Source organism: Marmota monax, unplaced genomic scaffold, assembly GCF_021218885.2.
Source record: "Marmota monax isolate L192 unplaced genomic scaffold, Marmota_monax_Labrador192_F-V1.1 WCK01_AAM20220418_F8-fsc00001, whole genome shotgun sequence".
Classification (NCBI taxonomy): Eukaryota; Metazoa; Chordata; class Mammalia; order Rodentia; family Sciuridae; genus Marmota; species Marmota monax.
Window position 1 is genome coordinate 43,546,925 of NW_026693777.1, and position 12,313 is coordinate 43,559,237.

General features: G+C 37.6%; 2 protein-coding genes across 6 annotated transcripts in view; one reads left to right on the plus strand and one right to left on the minus strand.

The window, feature by feature from the left end:
• Window positions 1–12,313, plus strand: part of Nusap1 (nucleolar and spindle associated protein 1) — a 31,021-nt gene that overhangs the window by 11,764 nt on the left and 6,944 nt on the right. The window contains exons 4-8 of one of the 4 annotated variants that reach the window (XM_046461556.2): window positions 110–269; window positions 3,601–3,699; window positions 4,845–4,954; window positions 7,941–8,128; window positions 9,931–10,088. In XM_046461556.2, the coding sequence (XP_046317512.1) occupies window positions 110–269; window positions 3,601–3,699; window positions 4,845–4,954; window positions 7,941–8,128; window positions 9,931–10,088 (715 nt within the window). The remainder of the gene's footprint in view (window positions 1–109; window positions 270–3,600; window positions 3,700–4,844; window positions 4,955–7,940; window positions 8,129–9,930; window positions 10,089–12,313) is intronic. The other 3 variants (XM_058584691.1, XM_058584692.1, XM_046461559.2) reach the window with 3 other exon arrangements.
• Window positions 1–12,313, minus strand: part of Ndufaf1 (NADH:ubiquinone oxidoreductase complex assembly factor 1) — a 47,804-nt gene that overhangs the window by 11,603 nt on the left and 23,888 nt on the right. Inside the window, exon 6 of one of the 2 annotated variants that reach the window (XM_046461562.2) lies at window positions 10,090–10,219. The exons of the other annotated variant lie outside the window; for it this stretch is intronic. The gene's annotated coding sequence lies outside the window, so the exon portion shown is untranslated. Of the gene's footprint in view, window positions 1–10,089; window positions 10,220–12,313 lie in introns of those variants that run through there. 2 annotated transcript variants of the gene reach the window in all.

Here is a 12,313-nt window from a genome sequence, read left to right on the forward strand (position 1 = left end):
TTTACTCTTTTAACCAACCCCCTTCCCCTCATTATGTAACTATCTTTAGAAGACAGCAATTACTTTTTATTTAAATATGAAATTGTTTATTTCCTTTTAAAATTTGTAGCAGGATCATTCTGAGGTAAAAATGAGTGATGATACTGAATTCCAGAATCAAGAAAAGCAGAAAAACCAGGATCTTGGAACTACTGCAAAAGTTCCTTCTCTGCCAGACCAGAGCCAAGGAGATGATAATGTTGTTTCCTCAGGAAAAAGTGAGATGAATGGTATGACAAGTGACTTTTTTTTTTTTTTTTAAAGAGAGAGAGAGAATTTTTTAATATTTATTTTTTAGTTTTCAGCGGACACAACATCTTTGTTTGTATGTGGTGCTAAGGATCGGACCCGGGCCGCATGCATGCCAGGCGAGCATGCTACCACTTGAGCCACATCCCCAGCCCAGACAAGTGACTATTTTTTAAAAAGGAAATTGCTGGGGCTGGGGATGTTACTCAGTGGTAGAGTGCTCACCTAGCACATGCAAGATCCTGCGTTCGATCCTCAGCACTACATAAAAATAAAGTTATTGTGTCCAACTACAACTAAAAGTATTTAAAAAAAAAAAAAAAAAAGGAAATTGCTAGGGGTAAGTGCATATTAATTTCCTAGGATTGCTGTAACAAACTGGGAGGCTTAGAACAACAGAAATTTATTTCATAGTTCTGAGAGCTAGAAGTCCAAAATCTATGTATCAGTTATCAGCAGAGCCTTCTGAAACAATGGCTATCTGCCCTGTCTCTTCCTACCTTGTGGTGGCTTGTTGATGCTTGGTATTCCCTGGCCTTCTGCTGCATTTCTCTGGTCTCTGCCTTTATCAACACTTGGCATTCTCTCTTTCTGTCTCTTCTTTAAAAGACACCAATCATACTGGGTTATGATCCACCCACACATCTTCAACTTGATTACATTTGTAAAGACCCCATTTCTCTAGAGGTTATTTAGAAAGCGGTATTAGATACCAAGGGTTAGGGCTTTAACATATCTTTTTTGGGGGGTGTCTAAAGTTCAACCCATAGTACCATGTTATAGAACTTCTAAGTGTTCTGCAATTAAAGCAGAAGTTAGAACCAAATACAGATTTATCAGATCATCTTTACCTTTTTTTTCCCCCCCCTCTAACACTAAGAACCAATTCCAGGACCCCAGAATGGTAGGAAGCATTCTACCACTGAGCTATACCCCCAGCTCTAACTGATATAGAAACCAGAATAAGAGGGGTAGCTGGGAAGTTAATGTCTTTTTCATGACAGGAGAGCTCTCATTTAGTCTCATTACCTCCTCTAGCCAAGTACAGAGACCAATTCAAAGACCTGTTTTGCCTCCTCAACCAGCAGGGAGTTGTGAAGTTTACCTTCTAAGTGGCATAGCCTTTTTTACTCTGATAAATTAATATATTCCTAAGTCTAACTTCCTGAAAACCTTTTCCCTAAATTTTTTCAGGTAACAATTTGTTTCAGTAAAACTATAAAACTCAGTTCCTCCACCCCTAATAGCACTTTGTGCTCTCTGTCATTCGTCAGGAAAGCTGCCACTGGCCACAGAGCATCTCAGCATTAGGTTCACCTTGATAAACCTGCCTGGACCTGAGCCTTGCCAGAGAAGCGGTGTAGGGACTGAGATGATTTCCATTTCTTTTTTCACCAGCCATCTAAATCTGATCCTCAGCCTTCCTATTTTCCCCCAAATTTCAAATGTCTTACTAAACCTAGAAAATTGCAGGAAGAATGGTTTTGATTTAATGGATCTGAGATGAGCCTAGGAGTTTATTGGTTTCTTTTTGTTGCTGTTTTTTGATACCAGGGATTGAACCCAGGGGTCCTTAATCACTGAACCAAACTGAGCCCTTTTTATCCTTTATTTTGAGACAGGGTCTCAATAAATTCCTTAGGGTCTAAGTTGCTAAGGCTGGCTTTGAACCTGCGCTCCTCCTGCCTTGGCCTCCTGAGCCTCTGGGAATACAGGCATGTGCTACTGTGCCCAGCTGTTTTGTTTGTTTTATTTATTTATTTATTTTTTGTTTGGTTGGGGGGTGGTTTACTAGGGATTGAACCCAGGTCCTTCATAATGCTAAGCATGCACTCTGCCACTGAGCAACACGTCCAGCCCAATTTTTAACAAGCCTCCCCAGATCATTTTGATGCATGTGCCTTATAGCCCATTTTTAAAATCATGATATAAAGCAAAATTTTAAGAAATGACAAGAGTTGGGGCTGGAATTATGGCTCAGTGGCAGAGCACTTGCCTCGCACATGTGAGGCACTGGGTTTGATCCTCAGCACCATATTAAAAAAATAAAAAAGTAAAGGTATTGTGTCCATTTACAAATTAAAAAATAATTTACAAAAAGAAAGAAATGACAGAGTTGGCAGTGAGAGTCTCAGGATCTGATTTTGGTGGCCTGGAAAAAATGAGGAAGGGTGGGGCACAATGGAACACATCTACAATTTCACTACTTAGGAGGCTGAGACTGGAGGGTCATAATTTCCAGGCCAGCTTTTCTGAAGGTCCCTTTAAATCTTCATTGTCTAAATCCAAAGATACAGAACTAATGAAGGACTTTTTTTCCCCATTAATCACTGTTGACTTAGCAAGACCTTGTCTCAAAATATGAAAATAAGGGACCTAGGGATGTAGCTTAGTAGGTAGACTGCTTGCCTAGCATGCATGAGGGCCTGGGTTCAATCACCAGTCCCATAAATAAATAAATTAATTAATTAATTAAAATGGGCTAGTGCTGTAGCTCAGTGGTAGAATACCCCTAGCTTCAATCCCCAGTTCTTGGGGGTGGGGGAACAAAATGAAGATGGGCAGTAAGATAGGTTTCTCTGCTGAAACACAGTAGTTTGAAGGTTCTGGGGAGAAGAAATTGTTTTTACTTCTTATTTTGATATAATTTCATATTTAGAGAAAACTTGCAAGAATAGTACTAAGTTTCTATATTCACCCAAATGTTTAACATTTTACCACATTGGCCTTATCCTTCTCTGTGTCTGTATATATACACATATGTTGCATATGGCTTTTTTTCTGAATTGTTTGAGAAGTTGCATATATCTTCCCCTTTACTCCTAAATGTGTGTTTCTTAAACCATAAGAACTTTCTTGCACAAATGTACAAAGAACAAAAGAGTTCATTGAAATAGCTTCATATTCCACATTGTGAACTTTAAGAAACTACCACTTATTAAGTTCTGGTATAATATCAAAGAAAAATAGCCATAATTATCTGAACAGGCTCTTAAAATACTCTTACCTTTTTAACCATACATCTCTGTGAGGCAAAATATTTTCCATACATGCCTCAGACAGAATGGCATATCATAGCATAATGTATGCAGAAGCAGACAAGAAAATCATGGGGTTTTTTACTTTTTTTTTTTTAAGGTACTAGGAATGGAACCAAAGGCCTCATGCATGCTAAGCAAGTGCTCTACCACTAAGCTACATCACTAGGCTCATACATACATTTTTTAGTAAGTTAAAAAATCTTGTGATTCAAATCAACAGAGATTAATGGGGAAAGAAAGTCCTTCATTAGTTCTGTATCTTTGGATTTAGACAATGAAGATTCAAAGGGACCTTCAGAAAGAAAGTCACTCTACACAGATGGGTTTTCCAAACTTGGAAACAATAAAAGAACTACAGTCACTACTCCAAGTAAGTTTATACACAATGAAACATAAGGTAATGAGTGGTTGGTCCACTTTAAACTAATATTGGAAAGGCAGTGGATGGTAGCAGCTAAAAGTTCAGATGCTAGAACCATGGTTTATATTTTGCCACTTTTGCTTTCTAGCCTTGAAATCTTGGCGGACTTATTCTCAATAAACCAACTTATTGGTATAAAGTAGAAATAATTATACTATCTATTTCATCAAGTTTATATATATAGATTGAGAATATCACTTTTATTACTGATTACCTAGTACAGTGAATAGCATATAGCAGAGAATTGATAAATATCTGATGAATGAATAGTTCTTCAAGGTACTCGACACAATGTACACTGTATATTAACTTTCTAATAAATATGATGGACTCTTTTTAGACATGTATTTCTTTATCTTGTATTACTGGAACATTGCTTAGTACATAGAATGTGGACTTAGTGTCATGTATTTATAGTTGTTAGAATATTGCTCATCATATACTAGAAGTTCAACAAATATTTATATACATATTTAGAATAGCATAGGGCAGGGGTTAACATTCTACTGTCTGCCTGCCTTTTATCTCTTGAGCTAAGAATGTTTTTCCATATTTATAAAAAGAGTTTAAAAGAAGATGAGATAGAGATTGTACTGTATTTGGCCACAAAGCCAAAAATACTATCTGTCTCTTAACAGAAAAATTGTCAGTCCTTGACATAGAGCTTTCCAAGCATAATAAAATACATATTTGAGGGTCGGGAGTACAGTTTAGTGATACAATATACACTTAATACTCATAAGGCCCTGGGTTCAATCTCCAGCACCAAAGGAAGAAAACAAATATCAAACTTGTGATGACTAAATAAAGGTCATTTGATTAATTAGGGAAAAGACAAATCTGTTCTCTTCTTTAAACCAAGATGTCAGGAAAGTGAACAACGGGGAGATTGTGAATGTTTGATAGTTTATAAAATGAATAGGCTTTGCTGTGAGTTTCAAAAATTGAAGTGTTTTGAAATTAAAGATTTAGCAAAAATGATACTGAAGTTAAATGTCAGGGATGCAAGGAGAATAATTATTAACACCAAAAGCAAAAGGAAGGTGAATAAATGGAATTCTATTAATTTTCATATTTGGGGGGGTTCATTCTAGATTTTAAGAAGCTTCATGAGGCTCGTTTTAAGGAAATGGAGTCCATTGATGAATATATTAAGAGAAAAAAGAAACATTTTGAAGACCACAACTCCTTTCATGAACTGAAGGTATGCAGAAAAAAATTCACAGCTTTAATGGGATTAAGCTACTTGGTTTTATTTTAAAAGCATGTAATGCCACAGTTAATACATCCAGCTTTGTATTACTATGCCTGTGGAATAGATTTGTTTGGGTTTAATATATTTTTATCTTGTTTATTTTTTGTGTGTGGGGATTGAACCCAGGGCCTTGCACATGCCAGGAAAGTGCTCTACCACTGAGCTATATCCCCAGCTTTTTTTATATTTTATTTGGAAACAGGGTCTCACTGAGTTGCCAAGGCTGGCCTTGAACTTTCAGTCCTTCTGTCAGCCTCCCAGGTACCTGGGATCACAATTACATACCACCACACCCAGTTTAATATACTTTTATCTTAATATTGCTTTCTTCCACTGAGAATTTTCAAAACCCTCTAGAAGAAATATCCTCACTGTGAGGAAGTATTCTACAGTGGCAATGAGTTCTTCTATATTCATTCATAGGTTTTGCCTCACTTTCATTGAGGGTAGACTGCAGCTATCTTCTTTTGCTTCTCTCTCACCTAAAGGAAAATGGGGTGCTGCATAGTGGCTAACCTATGCTAGCAGCTCCTTCAAGGGTCTTTAGTCCAAGCCCTACTGGATTCAGTGAGCCCTTCAAGTAAGAGAAGGTGATGTAGTCAACCCTGAGATTGAGTTAGGAGAATAGTGAATTGAGAGTATTCTAGGAAGTTGATGTTACTGGTATCTGAGGTTAAGGAAGTGCTAGATAGGGGACTGAGAAACATTTATGATTTATATAAATAACAACCTGCCTATTTCTCAAAAGGAATTTAAGGCAGTTTGTGGTATTACACATATCAGAAAACCGTATAAAGTCAATTTAAAAGGGCTGAACATGTGGCTTCAGTAGTAGAGTATTTGCCTAGTGTGTGCAAGGCCTGGGTTCCACCGCAACATTGCAAAAGGAGTGTGGTGGGGGAACAGAAAATGAGCACTATTAGCAAGAACAATGTCTACTGCTATCACTGCTGAGTTTTGAGTTTTCTGGCAACTAGGCCAAAAGAGACACACTGGATTATAAACTTCTTGGTGAAAAACTTAGTTAAAATATATATATATATATATATATATATATATATATATATATTTATTTATTTATTTCAACAGTATTTATAAAATGCTGCCAGGCGTGGTGGCATACACCTGTAATCCCTGCAACTCCCAGTGCCTCAGGAAGCTGAGGCAGGAGGATCAAAAGTTTGAGGCCAGCCTGGCTAATTTAACAAGACCTTGTCTCAATATAAATAAAAGGATTGGGAATATAGCTTAGTGGTAGAGCACCTCTGGGTTCAATCCCTAGTACCACCAAAAAGAAAAGGGGGGGGGGAAATGTTACTTGTTTATCAAACTTTTAGCAAACAACACAGGAGAGATATTCAGTATGTTCATAATTAGCTTTCTTACATATTAGCAAGGGCTAAATTAAAAACTGGCACATGAAGCTCATGCCTATGGCATTACATGAAGACATGCAGCTTCTTTTTTTGCATAGGTGTGAACTGGCTGCAAAGCTGCCTGGAAATGTCACAAATGTCTCTTTACTGTGAAACTGGATCTACTAAATCCTTGATTGACAAACTTTCTATTTTATATAGTAGAGATGAGTTAATTTTCTGGGCAAAAGTTAAGGTTGGAACAACTGCCTTGAAATGTGTTGAATGAATTGAGTAGCTTATCTTATTTTTCAGTTTAACTCCAGCCTAATATCCCCATCTGAATGAGTATAGTTCTAAAATTCCACCCTTCATCTCCATTGTTTAGGGAATTGGTCTATTGGATTTGGTATGATCTATTTGAAGACAGGAGAATAAAAAAAAAAAAAACTACAGTGACTTCACCCTAGCTGAGATGAAGTTATGTTTGGGACTTGGTCATTGGATAGTGACGGACAATAGTAAGCATTGATAATCAACCTGATCATAACAAACTTTCTGTGATGTCCATTTAAAAAAAAAAAAAAGGAGCCTTGTGGGGCGGCTGGGGTTGTGGCTCAGTGGTAGCACACTTGCCTGGCATGCATGAGGTACTGGGTTCAATCCTCAGCACCACATACAAATAAATAAAATAAAGGTCCATCAACAACTTTAAAATATTTAAAAAAAAAAAAAAAAAAAAGGAGCCTTCTTTCATTTAATTTATCAAATGGCCCTGTAGAAATGTCTAAAAACTTATGCATGAAAGTGCTTATTTACTTTGCCAATAGAGGAATTATCAAATTTTTAATTTAATTCAATTCCATACTAGGAATTGAACCCACTGAGCCATACCCCAGCCCTTTTTTGTTTTTTGAGACAAGTTCTCACCAAGTTGCTGAGGCTGGTTTCTAACTTGCCATCCTCCTGACTCAGTCTCCAAAGTCACTGGGATTATATATGCCACCATGCTCAGTTTCTGAAATATCATTTCTTTAGTCATGTGATGTTACATGTTTATATTTATAATTGGCTTTTTTTCTATAGATTTGTCCATTCTTATTTATTTGCTTTAATGGCATGTATTATATATTAAAAATACTTTTCCACACTGGGCAAGATGGCACATACCTATAATCCTAGTTGCTCGGTAGGCTGATGCGGGAGGATGGGAAGTTCAAAGCCAGCCTCAGCAAGAGCGAGACACTAAGCAACTCAGAACCTGTCTCTAAATAAAATACAAAAAAGGGTTGGAGATGTGGTTGACTACCCCTGAGTTTAATCCCTGGTTTCCTGTGCGTCCCCCCCCCCCCCCCCCCCCCCCCCAAAAAAAAAAAAAAAGACTGGGAATGTAGCTCAGTAGCAGATAGCCTAGGATGCACAAGGCCCTAGTAACACAGAAAATAATTCTTTTAAATGATATAATGGGGAAGGAAAGGATGTCAGGTTGAGTTACAAATGGACATGAAACAGAATAAATGGAGCACTCTTTTGCACTTTGAGAGACCAAACTTTTAAAAGTTATGTATTTTTTTCTTCAGAAGCAGCCTGGCAATAAGGGAGGAGTAGTAACTCCAGTTCCTCCGAAAGGAAGACTCTCTGTGACTTGTACACCAATCAGCCAGCAGCGCTCAAAAGGCCAATCACATGGCCCTGCAAGTCGGAGCACTAGGTATCTGAAGGGGTCAGTCAAGCACTCTCCTCTCTCAGCAGCTAAAATGAGTGTCAGGTAAAGAGGTTGTTCCAAAATTTAATCAGGGGTAAGATTTCAATTGGATTTTATCCAATATGTCCTAATGTAGATTAAAAAAATGAGAAAGAGGACCAGGGACAAGAGAAAGATCAGCAGTATTTATAAGTTCTAATCTTAGTCTCACAATTGAGTTCAGTTTTGATTAATAAGTAAAGATCAAGCTAGGCACAGTGGCACAAGCCTGTAATCCCAATGGCTTGGGAGGCTAAGGTAGGAGGATCTCAAGTTCAAAGCCAGCCTCAGCAACTTAGTGACGCCTTAAGTAACTTAGCAAGACCCTTTTTCTAAATTTAAAAAAAAATTTAATGGGGCTGGGAATGTGACTCAGTGTTAAGCACCCCTGGGTTCAATCCCTCCTACCAAAAAAAAAAAAAGTGAAAATATAATATGAAGTATATGAGAATCTTCATTTTATTACCTTGATATATGCCATCAAAGATGTCGAGAGGAGCTGGGGTTGTGGCTCAGTGTAGAGCACTTGCCTAGCATGTGTGAGGCACTGGGTTCGAACCTAAGCACTGCATATAAATAAATGAATAAAAGTCCATCAACGACTAAAAAAAAATTTTTTTAAATGTCTAGAGAGAAATTTTTCCATTAACTTAAATATGAAAGTGGAACTAGGAGCTCCAATGGTGCAATTGGTTAGCACACAGTACTTGTAAGAGTGAAGCTAAATTCCTACCTCAAGTCTCAATGCAGTAAACTGTAAAATTGACTCTTCCTAAAGTATCCACTAGGCACTGCAGTGTCATAGCCACCTCATGACCCATTAATACCTATATTTTCCATGCCTTTCCTGATATCAAGGTTACCCTTCAACTGTGATCATCCCCACAGGTTAAAATATTTAGGTGCCTTCTAATATTGAAATTTTATTCTCTTCTTTTCATAACAGCAATTGCAGTATCTAATATAGAGTTGTTGCATGTGACTCCCAACATGTGTGATTATCTAACACAGTTTGGGTTTTGTTTTTTGGGGTTTTTTTTTTGTTGTTTTTTTTGTTGGTTTTGTTTTTTGGTTGCTTTGTTTTGTTTTTGCCCTCCTAGGGATAGAACTTACGGCCTGATGCATTTTATATATATGTATATATATTATTTTTTAAATTGGATTTTCGTTGAATCTGAGACACCATTGATTGAAGACATGTGATGTTTTTTGTATTTTATTAGACACATGGTTTATTTTATAAACCATGAAGAAAAATCACTGCCAGTTAACTATTGACATGTTAACAATTATAAAGCACTTCCCAATTTCAGAGATGTTAATATGTAGGAAAAGTCTGTATCAGAGAATCACTAAAATACACTTATGGTGATTTCCCATGAGTACAAAATGGACTTATTTATGTACAACTCTAGTGATATTTTTCTAGGAAGACATAATCACTCCTCTGGCAGAGCAGTCTTCTGTCTTTCTGACATCTTATCTCCAGGAGGAGGATGAGAAAGGAAGCCTATCAGATTTCCTGGTGAACTGTATGTAACTTGAGGTCTGCAGGATTATTTGTCCTTTATAATGGCATTGGTAAATACTAGAACACCAAAAGATGCAAAAATCATATTTTACAAATAATGGAAGTTAACAAATGATTTGCTTTAGCAATACCCTTTCAAGAACATGTTTTTTATGTAAGAGAAGTTCATTCTAATAACAGTATTTATTGAGCCCCTTTAGCTGCCTAGCAATAGAAAAGTGGTTTTATTTCTAAGCTTGACATAATTTACACTTGCCACAAGCACTCAGGTCTTGTACTCCACTGTCCTGTTTAGGTTTTCAGCTGCTACTAAAGATAATGAGCATAAGCATTCAATGATCAAGACTCCAGCTAGAAAGTCTCCACATGTGACCACATCTGGGAAAACCTCAGAAGGCCATGCTGTGCTTGGAACACCCAATTTAAAGACCAACAGAGGGAATTCTGCTGCAGGTAAAAATCAAAACCAAAATCAAACATCTTTATTGGTTCATCTTTAAACTTCATAAAATTAAGTCTCAAAAAAAAATAAAAAGAAGAGCTGGGGATGTGACTCAGTGGTTAAGTGCTCCTGGGTTCAATCCCTGGGGAAAAAAAAAATTCAACCATGATGAATTGTTTTTACTGTTTCAATGATTTGGCTATATGCCAATTTATGTATTTTACTGCTCAAAGGTATGGTTATTTCCAGCTTTAATTATTATGTATAGTATAGATAAGAAAACTCTTGAGCAGGTTTCTTATACATGTGCAAATGTATAGATTAGAAGCAAGACTGCTGAATTCGAGAATATTCATACTTTTCCTGTGCTGGCTGAATTGTACCCATCCATGCTCCTACAGGCAGTATATGACAACTTCCATTATCCCATTTCCTGCTTGCACTGGATATTAACACAACGGTATAGCTTAAATACAGGGTTTTGATCTTTTTTTTTTTTTTTTTTAACTAGGTGTTCCTAGATTCTATTGTTCCTTCACAAATACAGGCAAGTGTTGACATTTGGCAATAATCTAGGTACAACTGAGTGGCTCCCCATATGAGAGGAAGTGATTATAAAATGTGCCAGATGTTTGGTACCTAACTATAGCAAAGAGGCTTACTAAATCACACCATTCTGATGTATTTTTAAGTTTTTAGCGGACACAACATCTTTGTTTGTATGTGGTGCTGAGGATCGAACCTGGGCCACACGCATGCCAGGCGAGTGCGCTACCGCTTGAGCCACATCCCCAGCCCCTCTGATGTATTTTTAACTTTATGACGGCTGGGGATATAGCTCAGTTGGTAGAGTGCTTGCCTCACATGCAAAAGGCCCTAGGTTCTATCCCCAGTACCACAAAACAAAAGAAAACAAAAACTTTATGGTACCAAAATTCACATTCTTAAATGATAATAGTCTTTATTAATAACCAGAGTCATGTCACACATTGTGGCAACACCTGTAATCCTAGCAACTCAGAAGGCTGAGGCAAGTTCAAGACCAGCCTCAGCAACTTAGACCCTATCTTGAAATAAAATATAAAAAGAACCCCAGGGGCTGGGTTTTGTAGCTTAGTGGTAGAGTGCTTGCCTAGCACATGTGAGGCACTGGGTTCAATTCTCAGCACTGCATATAAATAAATAAAAATAAAGGTCCATCAACAACTTAAAAAAAAAAAAAAAGACCTGGGAATGTAGCTCAGTGGTAGAGCACCCCTGGGTTCAATCCCCAGTAACACATATACACACAAACAGCCATGTTAATAACATGTAATCTTTAAAAAGAATATCTACTACTACCACTGAAAAATAACCAAGCTATTTCTTTTTTTTTTTGGAACTGGGAATTGAACCCAGGGGCACTTAACTACTGAGCCATATCCCAGCCCTTTTTCTTTTTCTTTTCTTGTTTTTCTTTTTTTTTTTTGGTGAACCAAAAATTTATTTGCTCATTTCTTGTATTTGAAATACTCTTCAATGACATCCTTGGCCTGAGATTCTTTGCCATAGTCCTTAACAACTACACAACTACAACCAACCACTTTATGGGGGTTTGCCCTCTAGGTCAATTTTATAGAAGCCTACCCATTCTCCTAGTTTCTTGTCATCATCGACCTTAATTAGATTGATTTGGTACTCAGCACAAAGGGCCTCCACCAATTTGACATCATTATAGTTGGATGCAAGCACACAGAGATGGGCCTGACACCTTTTCCTAGGTTTCCCGTAGAACCAGATGCCATTCAGAACTTTTGTGCTAACACCATGAACTTCACGCTTTCTTCCCTTGGCTGAAGTTTTGTTCCTGTTGCAACAACCCACAGTATTGAGACTGATAAAACGTACTTGTGGAAGGCTTTGGCAGCTTCGAGAATTTCATGTGCAAGACCAGCGTGGACGAGGGTGGTCTTCAGCACCTTTTGTAAAGCAGTGTTTACATCCATTACACCTCCAGCAGTAACGCATTCCTTGGCCATGGCAGTGGGTGGGCTATGGGTGAAGCTGAATCTTGAACAAACCTGAGCCTCCGCGAGACTCTGCAACAGCAGGGAAAGACCCCTTTTTCATTTTTTATTTTGAGATGGGGCCTTGCTAAATTGCAGTCCTCCTGCTTCTGCCTCCCAGATTGCTGGGATTATAGGCATGTGCCACAATGCCTGGCTAACCCAGCTATTTCTTGAAATGGGATTCTAGA